Source organism: Petromyzon marinus, chromosome 64 (assembly GCF_048934315.1).
Source record: "Petromyzon marinus isolate PM22_M1 ecotype Great Lakes invasive population chromosome 64, UKy_Petmar_22M1.pri1.0, whole genome shotgun sequence".
Taxonomy (NCBI): domain Eukaryota; kingdom Metazoa; phylum Chordata; class Hyperoartia; order Petromyzontiformes; family Petromyzontidae; genus Petromyzon; species Petromyzon marinus.
The window spans coordinates 5,041,351-5,057,760 of NC_133730.1; the positions used below are offsets into that span (position 1 = coordinate 5,041,351).

General features: G+C 51.4%; 1 protein-coding gene across 9 annotated transcripts in view; it reads left to right on the forward strand.

Moving 5' to 3' along the window:
* Nucleotides 1-16,410, forward strand: part of LOC116956329 (disks large homolog 2-like) — a 539,014-nt gene that overhangs the window by 391,914 nt on the left and 130,690 nt on the right. For all 9 annotated transcript variants that reach the window (XM_076054104.1, XM_032977873.2, XM_076054103.1 and 6 more), the window contains one exon: nucleotides 1-103. In XM_076054104.1, coding sequence (XP_075910219.1) covers nucleotides 1-103 — 103 coding nt within the window. The remainder of the gene's footprint in view (nucleotides 104-16,410) is intronic.

Below are 16,410 nucleotides of genomic sequence, written 5' to 3' on the forward strand. Positions count from 1 at the left end.
GTGAACGGGATTGACCTGAGCAGCGCCACGCATGAGCAGGCGGCCGCCGCCCTCAAGGGAGCCGGCGCCACCGTGAACATCGTGGCGCAGTTCAGACCGGAGGGTGAGTCAGTGTGTGTCAGTGTGTGTGTCAGTGTGTGTGTGTGTGTGTGTCTGTGTGCCAGACACACTGAGGAGAGGCTTGCGGAGCCCCAATGCGGTTTCAGGAAAGGGCGGTCCTGCATAGATGCCATATTTTCTGTCCGTCTGCTACAGCAGAGGTGTAGGGAATTCCAGCAAGACCTACATCTCTGCTTTATTGACCTGGTCAAGGCTACCTGGCCTGTCGCTCCGCACTAAGCTTCAGGTCTGCTTGGCCGCGGTCATTCCCTCCCTTCTCTATGCTTGCGAAACGCGGACCCCCTTAATGGAACATCTTCGCCGGTTAGAAATATTTAGGCTAGCCTGCCTACGATCCATCCTGGGTTTAACCAGGCTGGATTGTGTGAGGAGCTCACAGATCCTTGAAAAATCTGGGCAAGGTCCCATCGGTGAGCTCCTCCGGCAGGCAAGGCTGCGTTGGCTGGGTTATGTAGCCCGCATGCCCAGCCACCGCATGCCTAAACAGCTTTTGTTCGGCCGGATCGAGGGGGCTAAACGGGCACGGCACGCGCTAGAGAAGAGATGGAGTGACGTGGTACAGGAGGACGTGGAGCTGAGTGGACTTGCCGATGACTGGTACCAGCGGTGTCAAGATCGGCCTCTGTGGAGGAGGCTCATGAAGCACGCTACTGGGCAGTTGGAGGCAGTCGCCCTCCAACAACAATGGAGAGCGGAGGAGCGAAGCTCACAACAATGAGTGGAGCGCCGGGTGGCTAAAGCACAGCAAGTTGGCACAGTAGGGGGCACAGGTGGTGCATCAGCCAATCATCTGAGTCAGTCGACCCGTGGCATCTGGGTCTGCCCCGTAACCTCCTGCCAGCGGGCGTTCGACACTTCACGTGGCCTCAAGGTGCACATAGCCTGGCACAAGCGTCGTAGTGACGTCACCGCTACTTGGTGGCGAATGGCGGTTGTTGTTGTATGTGTGTCTGTGTGTCAGTGTGTGGGTGTTAGTGTTGTTTGTCAGTGTGTGAGGAGTGGTAGTGTAGCGGTTAGCGCGCTGCGCTATGAACCCGGCGACACGGGTTCGATTCTCGCTCACGGCCAACACCAGTGAAGATTATCTGAACCGGTCCCGCGCCTCCCCTAGGTCGACTCAACCTCAAATGAGTACCTGGTGCGATGTGTGAACATCGCCACTAGGGAGACAAAGGTGGTCGGGCGTGGTGCTGGCCACCCACCCCCTCGTGTACCGTTCCGGCCTTCATAGGTGCTCGCTAACAGCACTTGCCCCTCCAGTCTGTTAAGGCTATACAGGGGGGATCTTTGTCTTTGTGTCAGTGTGTGTGTCTGTGTGTGCCACTGTATGTATGTGTGTGGGTGTGTCAGTGTGTGTGTCAGTGTGTGTGTCAGTGTGTGTGTCAGTGTGTGTGTCAGTGTGTGTCAGTGTGTGTGTGCGTCACACACACACTGACGGGGCAAGTTTTGCTCGCGAGTTCGCAGCGACCACGAGGGAGGCGGGGGTGTCTCTGTGTCCCCGTGTCTCTGTGTCCCCGTGTCTCTGTGTCCCCGTGTCTCTTGAGTCTCTGTGTCCCCGTGTCTCTGGAGTCTCTGTGTCCCCGTGTCTCTGTGTCCCCGTGTCTCTTGAGTCTCTGTGTCCCCGTGTCTCTGGAGTCTCTGTGTCCCCGTGTCTCTGTGTCCCCGTGTCTCTTGAGTCTCTGTGTCCCCGTGTCTCTGTGTCCCCGTGTCTCTGTGTCCCCGTGTCTCTTGAGTCTCTCTGCCCCTTCCTGCCCCTTCGTCCTCTCCGTGGATCTCCGCTGCCCGTGGCCTCCCTGCGTCTCGTGGGTTCCTTTTGCCCCCCCCCCCCCCCCGTGTCTCCGCCTGCATCCCCGGACGCGTTTCTCGGGGGAGGTGTCAAATAAATCGCCTCGTCGGATGCCCGTCACGGGTCCAAACACGGCGACTGAGAAAACGCCGCGTGGTAACGCCTGCGGGTGTGAGGGCGTTACGCATTAAACGTCTTCGTTCGGACAAATTCACCCCCCCCCCCCCAAAACCAGGTCCCTCCCTCCCCACCCCCTCCCTCCCTCCCCCACCCAGGAGGCAATTAGAGAAACAACATCAATGAGCAGGCAACAACAACAACAGCAGGAAAGCCCACGTTTGTTATGACGGAACGGCGTGCCACCAACTAATCCCACCACCACCACCACCACCACGTGCTTCTCCCATTATCGACGGCGACGACATGGAACGTGTCACTAGTGTGGCGTAGCGAGGGCGGTGGGGGGGGGCCGGGCCCGGTTCTCTACCACCGCTGCAAGAAAGTTTGCCTTGCGCTTTTATCGTCAATTTCGGGTTGAGCCGTCGTCGCCGTTTCCAAAGAGCCAATTAAGCGGCGTGCGGCCTTGGGCCCGCGGCGAAGGCGCTAATTGAAACGGCTGGGCTGCTCGTTCTGCTTTGCTCGCCGGTTTTGTTTATCTGCCCCCCCCACGTCCCCCCCCCCCCTTCCCCCCCCCCCACACCGAGCGATTTCTCGGCTCGGCGAAAAAAACCTCCCCGGCTGTTTAACGCGGGACGATTAGCAAACGGCGGATCGGGCACACGCCGCTCGCGTTTAGCGCTCCCCTTTCCCGCTCGGTTAATTCTGAGCGTCTGCGGTGGTCTGTGGTGAAACGGTGGGGGGTGTGGGGGCGGGAGGTGGGGGGCACGGGTGGGGGTGGGTGGGAGAAGAGGAAGGGGGGGCGGCTGGGGGGGAGGAACCGACAAAGAGCGACGTCGACCGTGCAGAAGTTTGTGGGGTTCTTTTTTCTTTTCAACAATTTGAAGCAATTGGCGGGACCTCGGGGTCCCCCATCACACTGCCCCGGGGTGGGAAAACCCGCGTAGCGACACGAGTCTTGTTACCTTACCGACAACAAAACTAGCGGTCAATCAATTGGCCTCGTTGAATTCACTGCCCGGGGGGCAGGCGGGGCTCGCATTGGCAAAGAAGCTGAGGATCGACGGCTGACCGGAGGGCGTCGTCGCCGCGCGCGACTGCGGCGGACGCCCCCCCCCCGGGGCTCGCGTTTGGCCGGTGGGGGTGGCGCCCGTCGTGTCGATCGCCGCCTGCTGCTGCTGCTGCTGGCGCTTGTTGGCGCGGCGAGTCTGGGCGGGCGGCTCGTTGCTGGCGTCGCCCAACTCGGCGACGAGATTGTGCGTGATGGCTGGAGAGTAGTCGAGGCAATCGGCGGGGATCGAAAAGTACTTCTTGTCGGGATCACGAGCGGGCGGACTGAAAAATAATAAAAATTATTATTATTATTGACCTGATTTTTGCGGGACCCTATGGGTCCCGCCAAATGATTCAACTGGCGCTCCGCTGGAAACGCCGCGGTGCCCGGCAAGCGCTCCGTGGGAACGGTTTGCTGTCGGCGCGGCACATCGATCGTTGGCGCGCTGCAGAGACCATGTCCTTGCGCGGCCAGACGCACGAACGTCTTTTAAGCGGCGTTGAAATGAATTGTAAAAAAAAACAGAAGTGATGATGATGATGATTTACATCGCAGGATTGCGAGAGATGGTGGCGGCTTGGGTGGGTAGGGGGGTGCGGAGGCGTTCATCCAGCAGTGGATTGACCACGGGTGATGATGAATGGACATCTCTGTCAATCTTACTGCTGGATCAAGGTGCCCTTACATTGTATCGGTCACGAGGGTTGTTTTGACCATACTTCACCATGCGGGTTGGTGAATGAGGGGGGTGGGCTGGTGGGGCAAGACTGACTTGGGATTGGTCAGGACGACGGAGCTGGCGAGGAGAGGCTAGCGACAGACTGGCAGTCCAAAGGGCGGGGGAACGTACCTGGGAGTACGTGCAGCGCGGAGATGGAACGATGAAATCGGCCGTGAGATTGCGACGGCTTGTATGTACGTGTCTATCAAGGCCATATTATCCAATAGGCCACAGTAAGCCTACTCACTCATTCACCCACTCATTCACCCACCCACCCACTCATTCACCCACCCACCCACCCACTCATTCACTCAATTAACCCACTCAGTCACCCACTCACCCACCCACCTACTCACTCACTCATTCACTCACCCACTCACTCATTCACCCACTCACCCACCCACCTACCCACTCACTCATTCACCCACTCACCCACCTACCCACTCATTCATTCACCCACCCACCCACTCATTCACCCACCCACTCACTCATGCATCCACCCACCCACTTACTCATTCACCCACCCACTCACTGATTCACCCACTCACTCACTCATTCATCAACCCACTCACCCGCCTACCCACTCATTCATTCACCCACCCACTCACCTACTCACCAGAGTGGTATTATCTAATAGGCCACAGGAGGCACTGAGCGGAGGGCCTACGAAAAACATGTTTTACCATGTTTTTTTTTAATATGATAAAAAGATTGTAACCAATATATCTTCTTGAATAAATAAATTTATATATAGCAGAGATAGGCACAGTGTATACACAAAGAGGCAGAGTCGTGTCAATCGGTTGTCGTTCATAAGGTGAGAGAGAAATTAACAACCGGAGATGAACTTTTAGAGATTTTTTTTCATTGCAAAATTACCAAATGAACCCCTTCAAGCGGTGTTTTTCGCACAATCTCATTCTCAGTAGAGAGTGGCAGTGCAAGGGAAGACAAAGGCGGTGTTGTTGCGCTACGCGTGAACCAAACGGAGTGACAGCGGCAGTAGTAGTAGTTGTAGTGACATGGGGCAAGCTGCAGTACCATCCTGTAGGCAGTTATCACTGAAGTCCTACGAAACAGAAGTGCCTAGGGGCCTACAAGAACCTTAACCCGGCCGCTGGTCTGTATGTTGAACTTATTTCGCACCGTGCGTAGCCCAACCATGCTAATGGAACGGGGGGGTGGGGGGGAGCCTTCATCCAGCAGTGGATTGATCATGGCTGCAGGTGACGTTGAAAGACAATGGATAGTTACGCGCCAGAGTCTGGACAGGGCTGCAAGTGCCGCCACCTTCTCCCGTAAAACCGTCCGAATCAAAGACGTTGTTGGGTCTCCGCATCGCGCGGCGCTTTTGAAGACGCGCTTCTGCGGCCGTCAGCGACGCCTCTTCCTTCCGAGATTTAGGAAAGCCACTGGGAGCTGAGCACTTTTAAATCAACGTCTAGATTCGCAAACCTCATTTCTTTAGAACTGCTTTTTTAAAAAAAAAAATTGGTTCAATGATGACGTCGTCCTGCTGCTCTATTGAAGACCGACGGCTCCACTGTTCTGGCAAATCCGCCCGATGATGCTGGATGTTAATTGCCAGCGAAACGTCGTACTACTAAAAGATTGTAAATGTTGTGGATTCGCTCTTCGACGCAACACCGGTGGGCTGAAGCAGTGAACTATTTGGCGTTTTGTTTACGTGGCAAAATCCCTTACTGATTCGTCCGTGTCGGGTGGTGGAGGCGTTTCGACACTTTTATAACTCGCGCGATCTGAACAACAAAAAAAACGTTATTGTTAATAATATTGGTCGTGAAAGCCTGCAACGTGTCAAACTGATTGGTTTTTTTATACCCGGAAACTCACACAGAGAGACCCACGGTTTATTGTTCCATGTGTCCCCCACACCCCCCTGTCTGTCCGCCACAGTCACGCAATGCGAATGGCCATCAAAGCGAGCAGTGGGGGGAAATATTCGTCCTTTCTGGTGATTTAATGCGACCTGACAAGCATTGATTGCGAGCAAGGCGTACCCCAGATGTTTTTTTGCGGTCAGCCTATGTGTCTGTGTATATCCGCGTGTGTGTGTGTGCTCACGGCAAGGCCGTAGCCATGGAGTAAACATTGGGGGGGGGGGGGGGGAATCTTCCAGGGGGTCTGGGGGTCCTCACCCCCCCGCCCCCCAAAAAAATCTAAATTTGAAAACGAATTTCCTATATTCTTGGTTCTTTCGGTAAAGTCACGTTGAAGGGAAACAATAAAATAATGCAATATATATATAAAACAATAAAATTCTCACGACGTTTCGACTGTAACACAAACAGTCATCATCAGGTGTGAAAACCAACGTTGGTTGGTTTTCAACGTTGGTTGGTTTTCACACCTTGGTTGGTTTTCACACCTGATGATGACTGTTTGTGTTACAGTCGAAACGTCGTGAGAATTTTATTGTTTTATATATATATTATTATTTTGTTTCCCTTCAACGTGACTTTACCGAAAGAACCAAGAATATGAATCACTGCAGTCACGAAAGCTTTAAATCAAAACGAATTTCCTGCCTAAAATATAAAAAAAATTCCATCACACATAGGATGGACTGTTTATTTATTTTTAACAATAATGTCTAATAGTGTATTATATTACATTGCTCTGTTTTTTTACCTTTTCTTGTTTCATTGTATGTAATGACAGAGATTAGGGATTAATAAAGTACAACCATAACCACAATCATTAACATCAATCTATTTTATAGCAATATATTGGGGGGGACCATTTTGAGCATCTTTGAATATTGGGGGGGGATGTGTGGCTCACCGGCAACACTGGTGACAATTATTTGAACCGGTCCTGGGCATCCCCTAGGTCGACTCAGCCTCAAATGAGTACCTGGCGAGGTGTGTAGTAAACATCGCCACTCGGGAGACAAAGGCGGCCGGGCGTGGTGCTGGCCACCCACCCCCTCGTGTGCCGTGCCGGCCTTCACAGGTGCTCGCTAACAGCACTTGCCCCTACAGTCTGTTACAGGCTTGACTTGAAGCTTTCGTGACTGCAGGAATTCATATTCTTTCAAATTAATTCATGAATTTGAACCTATCTACGTGACTTCACCGAAAGACCCAAAATAATATATACACACACACTGTATTTCCTGGATTGTAAACTGCTCCAGAAAGTAAATTGGTCCATAAAATAAATCGCGCTCCAAACCCGTGTCAGGTTTAAATAAAGTTGTGCAGAGCTCGCCTGACACACACGCGCACAAAGACAACGATTCACCACCCCCCCCCCCCCCCCCCGTATAGCCTTTAACAGACGGGGTTGGGTGGCTAGCGAGCAGCACCATTCCCGGCTACGTTTTTCATTTTTTTCATCTCCCTTGTGGAGATGTCGACACACCAGGTTCGCATTTGATGCCGAGTTGACCTAGGGGAGGGAGGAAAAGCGTGGGGCAGGTTTCCGATGACCGTGCCCAGTGTCTGTGGCCGTAAGCGGGAATCCAACTATGGTAGCTGGGTTTTCGTCGACTAGTACGCGAACCACTCGACTCTCACTCCCCACTCATACAGTACAAACCAAAACAAAGATGCCCCGTATAGCCTATGACAGACTGTAGGGGCAAGTGCTGGTAGCGAGCAGCACCTATGAAGGCCGGGCACGGCACACGAGAAGGGTGGGTGGCCAGCACCACGCCCGTCGGTCTTAGTCTCCCCAGTGGCGATGTTTACACACCGCACCCAGGTACTAATTTGAGGCCGAGTCGACCTAGGAGAGGCTCAGGGCCGGTTCAGATAATTGTCGCCGGTGTTGGCCTTGAGTAGGAATCGAACCCAGGTCGCCAGGTTTGTTGTGTGGCACGCTAACCGCTACACTACCGCTCCCCACGCATACACACACACATACACCTACAGGATTATACGACTTATCAACAACTTTTACGTTAATAATAATGATAATTAAGTAATTGCAGCAGAGTATTCGCTCGCTTTGAAGAGAGAGAGAGGATGACTCAGACGTGGGTAAGGAAGCCAGGCAGCGAACCGATGCCAAATCCCCACCGCCTCCGCCCCCCCCCCACCAAGTTCTGCGATCCTCTATTATTAAGATGTTAATGGTCAATAATAGAGTGCTTAAACGTGGGAGGAAGCCGGAGACAGAAGCCACCAGCGCGTGCCGACAACAGTAAATATAGAAACGCAATCAGCGCCGTGCGAGTCCTCATCCTGGAAGTAATTTGTATCGAGCGCTTCTCTTTCCGTCGCGGCTATCTCCACGCACGTTTTCGCTCGCAATCGATTTTATCCCCCCCCCCCACCACCACCACCGTCGCCCCCCACCGTCGCCCCCACGGCACGACGGATCGCTCCTGCGGCGGCGCATCGGACTCTCCCCGCGGCTTTGTCGGCGGCTTTGTCGGCGGCGATCAGGAGGCCCGTGAGCCCGCGCGCCCGCGCTCGCGAATTCCAATCGAGGCTGCCGCGGGGGGAGGCTTTACAGAGCAATCGCCGAGGGCTGTGCGTGCGCGTGTTTGATTGTGTGCACGCGTGCGCGTGTTTGATTGTGTGCGTGCGCGCGCGTGTTTGATTGTGTGCACGCGTGCGCGTGTTTGATTGTGTGCGTGCGTGCGCGTGTTTGATTGTGTGCGTGCGTGCGCGTGTTTGATTGTGTGCACGCGTGCGCGTGTTTGATTGTGTGCACGCGTGCGGAGGAGGAGGAGGAGGGAGGAGGCTCGTGAAGGACGCCGCTGCTACCGGGCGGTTGTATAGGCAGTCGCCCTCCAACAACAACTGTGAGGGGCAGTGGAGCGACGCTCGCAACAATGAGGCGGTTCGCCGGGTGGATAAAATGCAGAAATTTGGCACAGCGGGGGGGGGGGGGTAGTGGTACAGCCGGTGTATCTACCGGTCATCTCAGTCGGCCAACCCACGGCACTGGGGAATGTCCCGTTGACCTCCTGCCAGCGGGCGTTGGACACCTCACGTGGCCTTAAAGTGCACCTAGCCTGGCACAAGCGCGGCGGTGGCGTCGGCGGCGAATGGCGGTTGTTGTGGGGAGCAGAATCGGTTAGCGCTACGCTGCGCTGCGAACCCCCGGCGACCCGAGTTCGGTTCCCGCTCGCGAACCACAAACCTCGCTGACGGTTATCTGAACCGGTCCTGGGCCTCCGCCCCTAGGTCGACTCGGCCTCGAACGAGTACCCGGTGTGGTGTCTGTATACTTCCACGAGGGAGACAAAGGCGGCCGGGCGTGGTGCTGGCACACCCACCCCCCTCGTAGCGCCGTGCCGGCCTTCATAGGTGGTGCTGCTACTCGCTAACGGCACTTGTCCCCCGACAGCTTGTTCAGGTTTATACGGGGGGGAGGGGGGGCAGGGGGTGGGGAGGGTCTTTGTGGATCGCGCCCGATTAGCCGCGGAATTAAACGGGCTTCCCCGGGAGTGACCTTGGAGAACCTTGGGGAGCGTTGTTGCGGAACGTTGCTGTGGAACGTTGCTGCGGAACGTTGTTGCGGGAATGTTGTTGGAGAACGTTGGGGAGCGTTGTTGGGGAACGTTGTTGTGGAACGTTGTTGCGGAGCATTATTAGGGAACGTTGTTGGGGAAACGTTGCGGAACGTTGTTGTGGAACGTTGTTGGGGACACGTTGTTGGGGAACGTTGTTGTGGAACGTTGTTGGGGACACGTTGTTGGGGAACGTTGTTGTGGAACGTTGTTGGGGACACGTTGTTGGGGAACGTTGTTGTGGAACGTTGTTGTGGAACGTTGTTGGGGACACGTTGTTGGGGAACGTTGTTGTGGAACGTTGTTGGGGACACGTTGTTGGGGAACGTTGTTGTGGAACGTTGTTGTGGAACGTTGTTGGGGAAACGTTGCGGAACGTTGTTGCGGAACGTTGTTGTGGAACGTTGTTGTGGAACGTTGTTGGGGAACGTTGTTGGAGTACGTTGTTGGGGGAACGTTGGGGGAACGTTGTTGTGGAACGCTGGGGAGCGTTGTTGCGGAGCATTATTGGGGAGCGTTGTTGCGGAACGTCGTTGGAGGAATGTCAGCGAGCGGTCTCCGTAAGCGGGGTGGCGATTCCACCCCCCCCCCCCCACCACAAGCAGTGGTGGGGGGGGGGGGGTCATGGTGTCGCGCTGACTTCACAGTGGCCCCTGTCATGTCGTGATTGTCCAGACGGGTTTTTTTTTTGTCATCTTCTCTTTTTCACCCAGCCGAGGCTGTGTGAAAGCACTCAAGCGGCAGGGTTGGCCTCTTGTCTGTAACAGGGGATCGTGATCATTCTCGAGGTGGTCCGATGTGAATTTTATTTGTGTACATCTTAAGGCGCGTTGCTTTTTTGGGGGTCTTACCCGATTTAAAAATAAAAACCCACTGGCCAAATTCACAATTTCACGTCCACGTTCATATTCTTTTCACCAGATGAGAACTCGAGAGAGACCGGAGCTTGTCTTCATTTTCAGGCGCCACGAGGGGACAGTTGTGCAATCCCAACTTGCGGTGTCATTTTTCTAAATTGGCAACATTTTTCGAGCGCGTCACGCCGGTGGGCACAGGACGGTTGCCCCCCCCCCCCCCCACTCTTGCGGACGAAGTCACGGGGATCTTTTAACGTCCGCTGCGAGCGAAGCGGAAGGCGTTATTACCATTATAATTAATTTTGAACACGCGCCGCAGTATTTACCAGGGCTGCCGCTTGGATTGGAACCCTGCGAACCTCCTTGAGGCGCGCGGTGAACGCGATAAAACGGTTGGGCGGGATTCTATCAACAAAAATGAAACGCCAAAACCCCCCTCGGTGACACGGAGAGGGAGAGGAAGGCTGCGGTGGCTAGGAGATGTTAACTACCTCGCGTGGTTTACGGGAGGTCATGGGTTCGATCCCGACCCTTGACACCTGCTGTATATTTGAATTTTGCGTGCCTCTTTCTGTCATCAACATCACAGTGGCTAGGAGATGTTAACTACCTCGCCTGGTATGCAGGAAGTCGTGGGTTCGATCCCGACCCTTGACGCCTGCTGCTGTATATTTGGGTTTTGAGTGTGTCTCTCTCTCTCTCCGTGGTCGCGTGGATTTTTCTCGTGGTCTTCTGGTATTTCCCTCCACGTTTAGAATCGACATCGTGCGTTTGGAGTATTTGGCTGCTATAAATTTGCCACGCGATGTGTGTCTTGCCCTCTCGCGACAGCACTCCGCCGCGGCGATCGAGCGAGCGACTGGTCCGTGTGTGTGCCTGTTTTTTTGTTTTTTTACACAAACTATTTTCCACGCTAACGTGGCTTCAAAAGTCGTCGTCAGACAGCCCAGGAACGCGCGCGTTTTGAAATCGCTCGTACGGCGTAGCCAATCGCGTAAGTGAAAAAAAAGGGTTTTTTTTTTTAACTACGCGGTTTCGCGACGGGCGGTCAAGTGTTACGTGAGTCGGCGTGAGACACCGCGCAGTCGCTTCTCAGAATCACGTCTCTCAACGCTTTCCCCGGGGGGAGGGGGGGGGGCCTCTCCCACGTGAAGCCAAACTCTCATGGCCGGCATTTGCCGAAACACTTACCAATCCACGTAGCGGGGGGGGGGGGGGAGAGCGGGGCCGCCCATCTCCACAATAAATCTTGAGTCGCAGCGGTGCTGTCCGGGGTACGTGGTTGGCATTTTATTAGGAAGACGGCTGCGAGCTATGCACTTGAAAAATCTCGATTGAGAAACTCATTGCTTCCGAACCGATTTTTCTGGGTTTTGTTTGTTGTCCTTCCCCCCCCCAACCCCGCACTTGCGATTCGCACGGTTGGCTATGTGCGGTGCGAAATAAGTTCAACATACATACGTACCGCACTATGCACTACACTATATAATTGAAAACTAATTTCTTTGGAACCGCTTTGTGTTTTTATTTTGTTGTCCTTCTCCCCCGCACTTGCGATTCGCACGGTTGGCTACTTACGGTGCGAAAGAAGTTCAACATGCGTGCAATTATAATCAATGTTAATGACTCTGCGATCAACCTGACTCACCTATCGTCTCCCCCACGTCTCTCCCCAAGTCCGGGGACATCGTCTCGCGCTCAAGGGCTGCCTCTGTCGAGCTTATCTTGCCGTGCAGGGATTTCTCTTACCCAGCATTTTTTTTTTTCGTAATCGCTCGTAATCCTGCTATCGGACTGATGGCATTGGGGGGCGGGGAGCTGTTAAAAATCTCGTTGTTATTATCACCATGGAGCTTTTGTCGCCTAACTTGATTCTTAGACACGTAGCAATCGTAGTTGTAGGGCTTTCGCAAGCAATATTATTATTATATGATGGAGGTGTTTTTGTCGGGTTAAATTGTGTGAATGTAGATGTGTCGTTAGACACGACACGGCCAGTTACTAAGGGTTTGTCACGTAAACAAAAGGTGCCGAATAGTTACTACGACAGCACTAACTGGTTGTGTGTTGGAGAGTAAACCCAATTAGTTACTACTACAGCACTAACCAGTTGTGTGTTGGAGAGTAAACTCCCATTAGTTGCTACTACAGCACTAACCGGTTGTGTGTTGGAGTGTAACCTTAATTAGTTACTACTACAGCACTAACCGTTTGTGTGTTGGAGAGTAAACCCCATTAGTTACTGCTACAGCACTAAACGGTTGTGTGTTGGACTGTAAACCCAATTAGTTACTACTACAGCACTAACCGGTTGTGTGTTGGAGAGTAAACCCAATTAGTTACTACTACAGCACTAACCGGTTGTGTGTTGGAGTGTAACCCCAATTAGTTACTACTACAGCACTAACCGGTTGTGTGTTGGAGTGTAAACCCAATTAGTTACTACTACAGCACTAACCGGTTGTGTGTTGGACTGTAAACCCAATTAGTTACTACTACAGCACTAACCGGTTGTGTGTTGGAGAGTAAACCCAATTAGTTACTACTACAGCACTAAGCGGTTGTGTGTTGGAGAGTAAACCCAATTAGTTACTACTACAGCACTAACCGGTTGTGTGTTGGAGAGTAAACCCAATTAGTTACTACTACAGCACTAACCGGTTGTGTGTTAGAAAGTAAACCCAATTAGTTACTACTACAGCACTAACCGGTTGTGTGTTACAAAGTAAACCCAATTAGTTTCTACAACAGGACAAACCGGTTGTGTGTTAGAGAGTAACTCCAATTAGCTACTACTACAGCACTAACCAGTTGTGTGTTGGAGAGTAAACCCAATTAGTTACTACTACAGCACTAAGCGGTTGTGTGTTGGAGAGTAAACCCAATTAGTTACTACTACAGCACTAACCGGTTGTGTGTTGGAGAGTAAACCCAATTAGTTACTACTACAGCACTAACCGGTTGTGTGTTAGAAAGTAAACCCAATTAGTTACTACTACAGCACTAACCGGTTGTGTGTTACAAAGTAAACCCAATTAGTTTCTACAACAGGACAAACCGGTTGTGTGTTAGAGAGTAACTCCAATTAGCTACTACTACAGCACTAACCAGTTGTGTGTTGGAGAGTAAACCCAATTAGTTACTACTACAGCACTAACCGGTTGTCTGTTGGAGAGTAAACCCAATTAGTTACTACTACAGCACTAACCGGTTGTGTGTTGGAGAGTAAACCCAATTAGTTACTACAAAAGGACAAACCGGTTGTGTGTTAGAAAGTAAACCCAATTATTTACTACTACAACACTAACCGGTTGTGTGTTAGAAAGTAAACCCAATTAGTTACTACTACAACACTAACCGGTTGTGTGTTGGAGAGTAAACCCAATTAGTTACTACTACAGCACTAACCGGTTGTGTGTTGGAAAGTAAACCCAATTAGTTACTACTACAGCACTAACCGGTTGTGTGTTGGAGAGTAAACCCAATTAGTTACTACTACAACACTAACCGGTTGTGTGATAGAGAGTAGACCCAATTAGTTACTACTACAGCACTAACCGGTTGTGTGTTGGAGAGTAAACCCAATTAGTTACTACTACAGCACTAACCGGTTGTGTGTTGGAGAGTAAACCCAATTAGTTACTACTACAGCACTAACCGGTTGTGTGTTGGAGAGTAAACCCAATTAGTTACTACTACAGCACTAACCGGTTGTGTGTTGGAGAGTAAACCCAATTAGTTACTACTACAACACTAACCGGTTGTGTGTTGGAGAGTAAACCCAATTAGTTACTACTACAGCACTAACCGGTTGTGTGTTGGAGAGTAAACCCAATTAGTTACTACAACAGGACAAACCGGTTGTGTGGTAGAGAGTAACTCCAATTAGTTACTACTACAGCACTAACCGGTTGTGTGTTAGAAAGTAAACCCAATTAGTTACTACTACAGCACTAAGCGGTTGTGTGTTGGAGAGTAAACCCAATTAGTTACTACTACAGCACTAACCGGTTGTGTGTTGGAGAGTAAACCCAATTAGTTACTACTACAGCACTAACCGGTTGTGTGTTAGAAAGTAAACCCAATTAGTTACTACTACAGCACTGACCGGTTGTGTGTTACAAAGTAAACCCAATTAGTTTCTACAACAGGACAAACCGGTTGTGTGTTAGAGAGTAACTCCAATTAGCTACTACTACAGCACTAACCAGTTGTGTGTTGGAGAGTAAACCCAATTAGTTACTACTACAGCACTAAGCGGTTGTGTGTTGGAGAGTAAACCCAATTAGTTACTACTACAGCACTAACCGGTTGTGTGTTGGAGAGTAAACCCAATTAGTTACTACTACAGCACTAACCGGTTGTGTGTTAGAAAGTAAACCCAATTAGTTACTACTACAGCACTAACCGGTTGTGTGTTACAAAGTAAACCCAATTAGTTTCTACAACAGGACAAACCGGTTGTGTGTTAGAGAGTAACTCCAATTAGCTACTACTACAGCACTAACCAGTTGTGTGTTGGAGAGTAAACCCAATTAGTTACTACTACAGCACTAACCGGTTGTCTGTTGGAGAGTAAACCCAATTAGTTACTACTACAGCACTAACCGGTTGTGTGTTGGAGAGTAAACCCAATTAGTTACTACAAAAGGACAAACCGGTTGTGTGTTAGAAAGTAAACCCAATTATTTACTACTACAACACTAACCGGTTGTGTGTTAGAAAGTAAACCCAATTAGTTACTACTACAACACTAACCGGTTGTGTGTTACAAAGTAAACCCAATTAGTTTCTACAACAGGACAAACCGGTTGTGTGTTAGAGAGTAACTCCAATTAGCTACTACTACAGCACTAACCAGTTGTGTGTTGGAGAGTAAACCCAATTAGTTACTACTACAGCACTAACCGGTTGTCTGTTGGAGAGTAAACCCAATAAGTTACTACTACAGCACTAACCGGTTGTGTGTTGGAGAGTAAACCCAATTAGTTACTACAAAAGGACAAACCGGTTGTGTGTTAGAAAGTAAACCCAATTAGTTACTACTACAGCGCTAACCGGTTGTGTGTTACAAAGTGAACCCATGACCTTTACAATTCGAGTGCCATGAGGTTTCGCCGGTGATGACGGCCATCAGCCTCAACAGTTGTCTCTCTGTGCATGATCTTATAAATTAAAATTTTAAAAAATGTCGAAAATAATCGCACTTTTTTACACCCGTTTTTTTCTCTCCGTTTCATTCGCGTTACGTCTATATTTCATCGTCACTTATGCTCTTTAAATATGTAAACATGTCAGCCCACCCCCCCCCCCCTACTTTTTTTGTATCTACTGCTGGATGGAGGCATCCCCATTACTCTCGCCACGCTCGTCCAGCCCGACGAGCCCCGCCAAGTCTCTTGACTATGACGCAGGAGGGTCCTGGCAAGTTTTTGCGCTGGTGAGGTGTGGGGGTGGGAGGGGGGGGGGCGATGACTGATTTCTGCGCAGATTCCCAATTGAAAACCTTGCTTGTAATTTTGTTCAGTTGGGCCCTGTCGCTGGCACACGCTTGTTTGCGTGTATGTACGCATGTTGGGCTTCTTTCGCACCGTGTGTGGCCAACCATGCTGATCGGAGGTGCGTGATGACAGTGATGACGAAAACTATGACGGTGATGACAGTGATGACGAAAACGTTTATGATGTTAGTCATGATGATAATAATGATGTCGACGATGATTGTGATGATGATGATGATGATGTTTATGGACGCGGTGATGACAGTAATGTTGACGGCGGTGGTGGTAGCGGCGATTCTGAAAATGTCTAATCTTGCGAATGACATCACAGGGACCGTGTGTCAGTCAACGGATTCGTTTAACCATATTTGACCGCACTGATCAGTGCGGATTTGGGGTTGGAGTGGGGCGGTGTTTGGGTCGGATATCATTTCCCCGCTGATGTTCGCCACGGCGAGGAATTGAACTCGGAGTCCACCGGGTTCACAGCGTAGCGCCTCAAACCCCCCCCCCCTCCCTCCCCCCTCAAACTGCTGGCCATATTTGCCAGTGTTTGTCGCTGTGATGGATGTGGACCTAATCCATCGCTTCCATCCTGCCAGGAGGGACGCCTTGCCAAACGAGACGCGAACAACATGGGGCTCTACACTGCCGGCTAAACGATGTCGCCTCGTCACGCGCATAAACATGTCGACTCGAAGGCGTTCGTCGGTGACAACTCGGACCCTTTTAAAGGGGGGGGGGGGGTGTGAAAAAAAGTTGAAGGT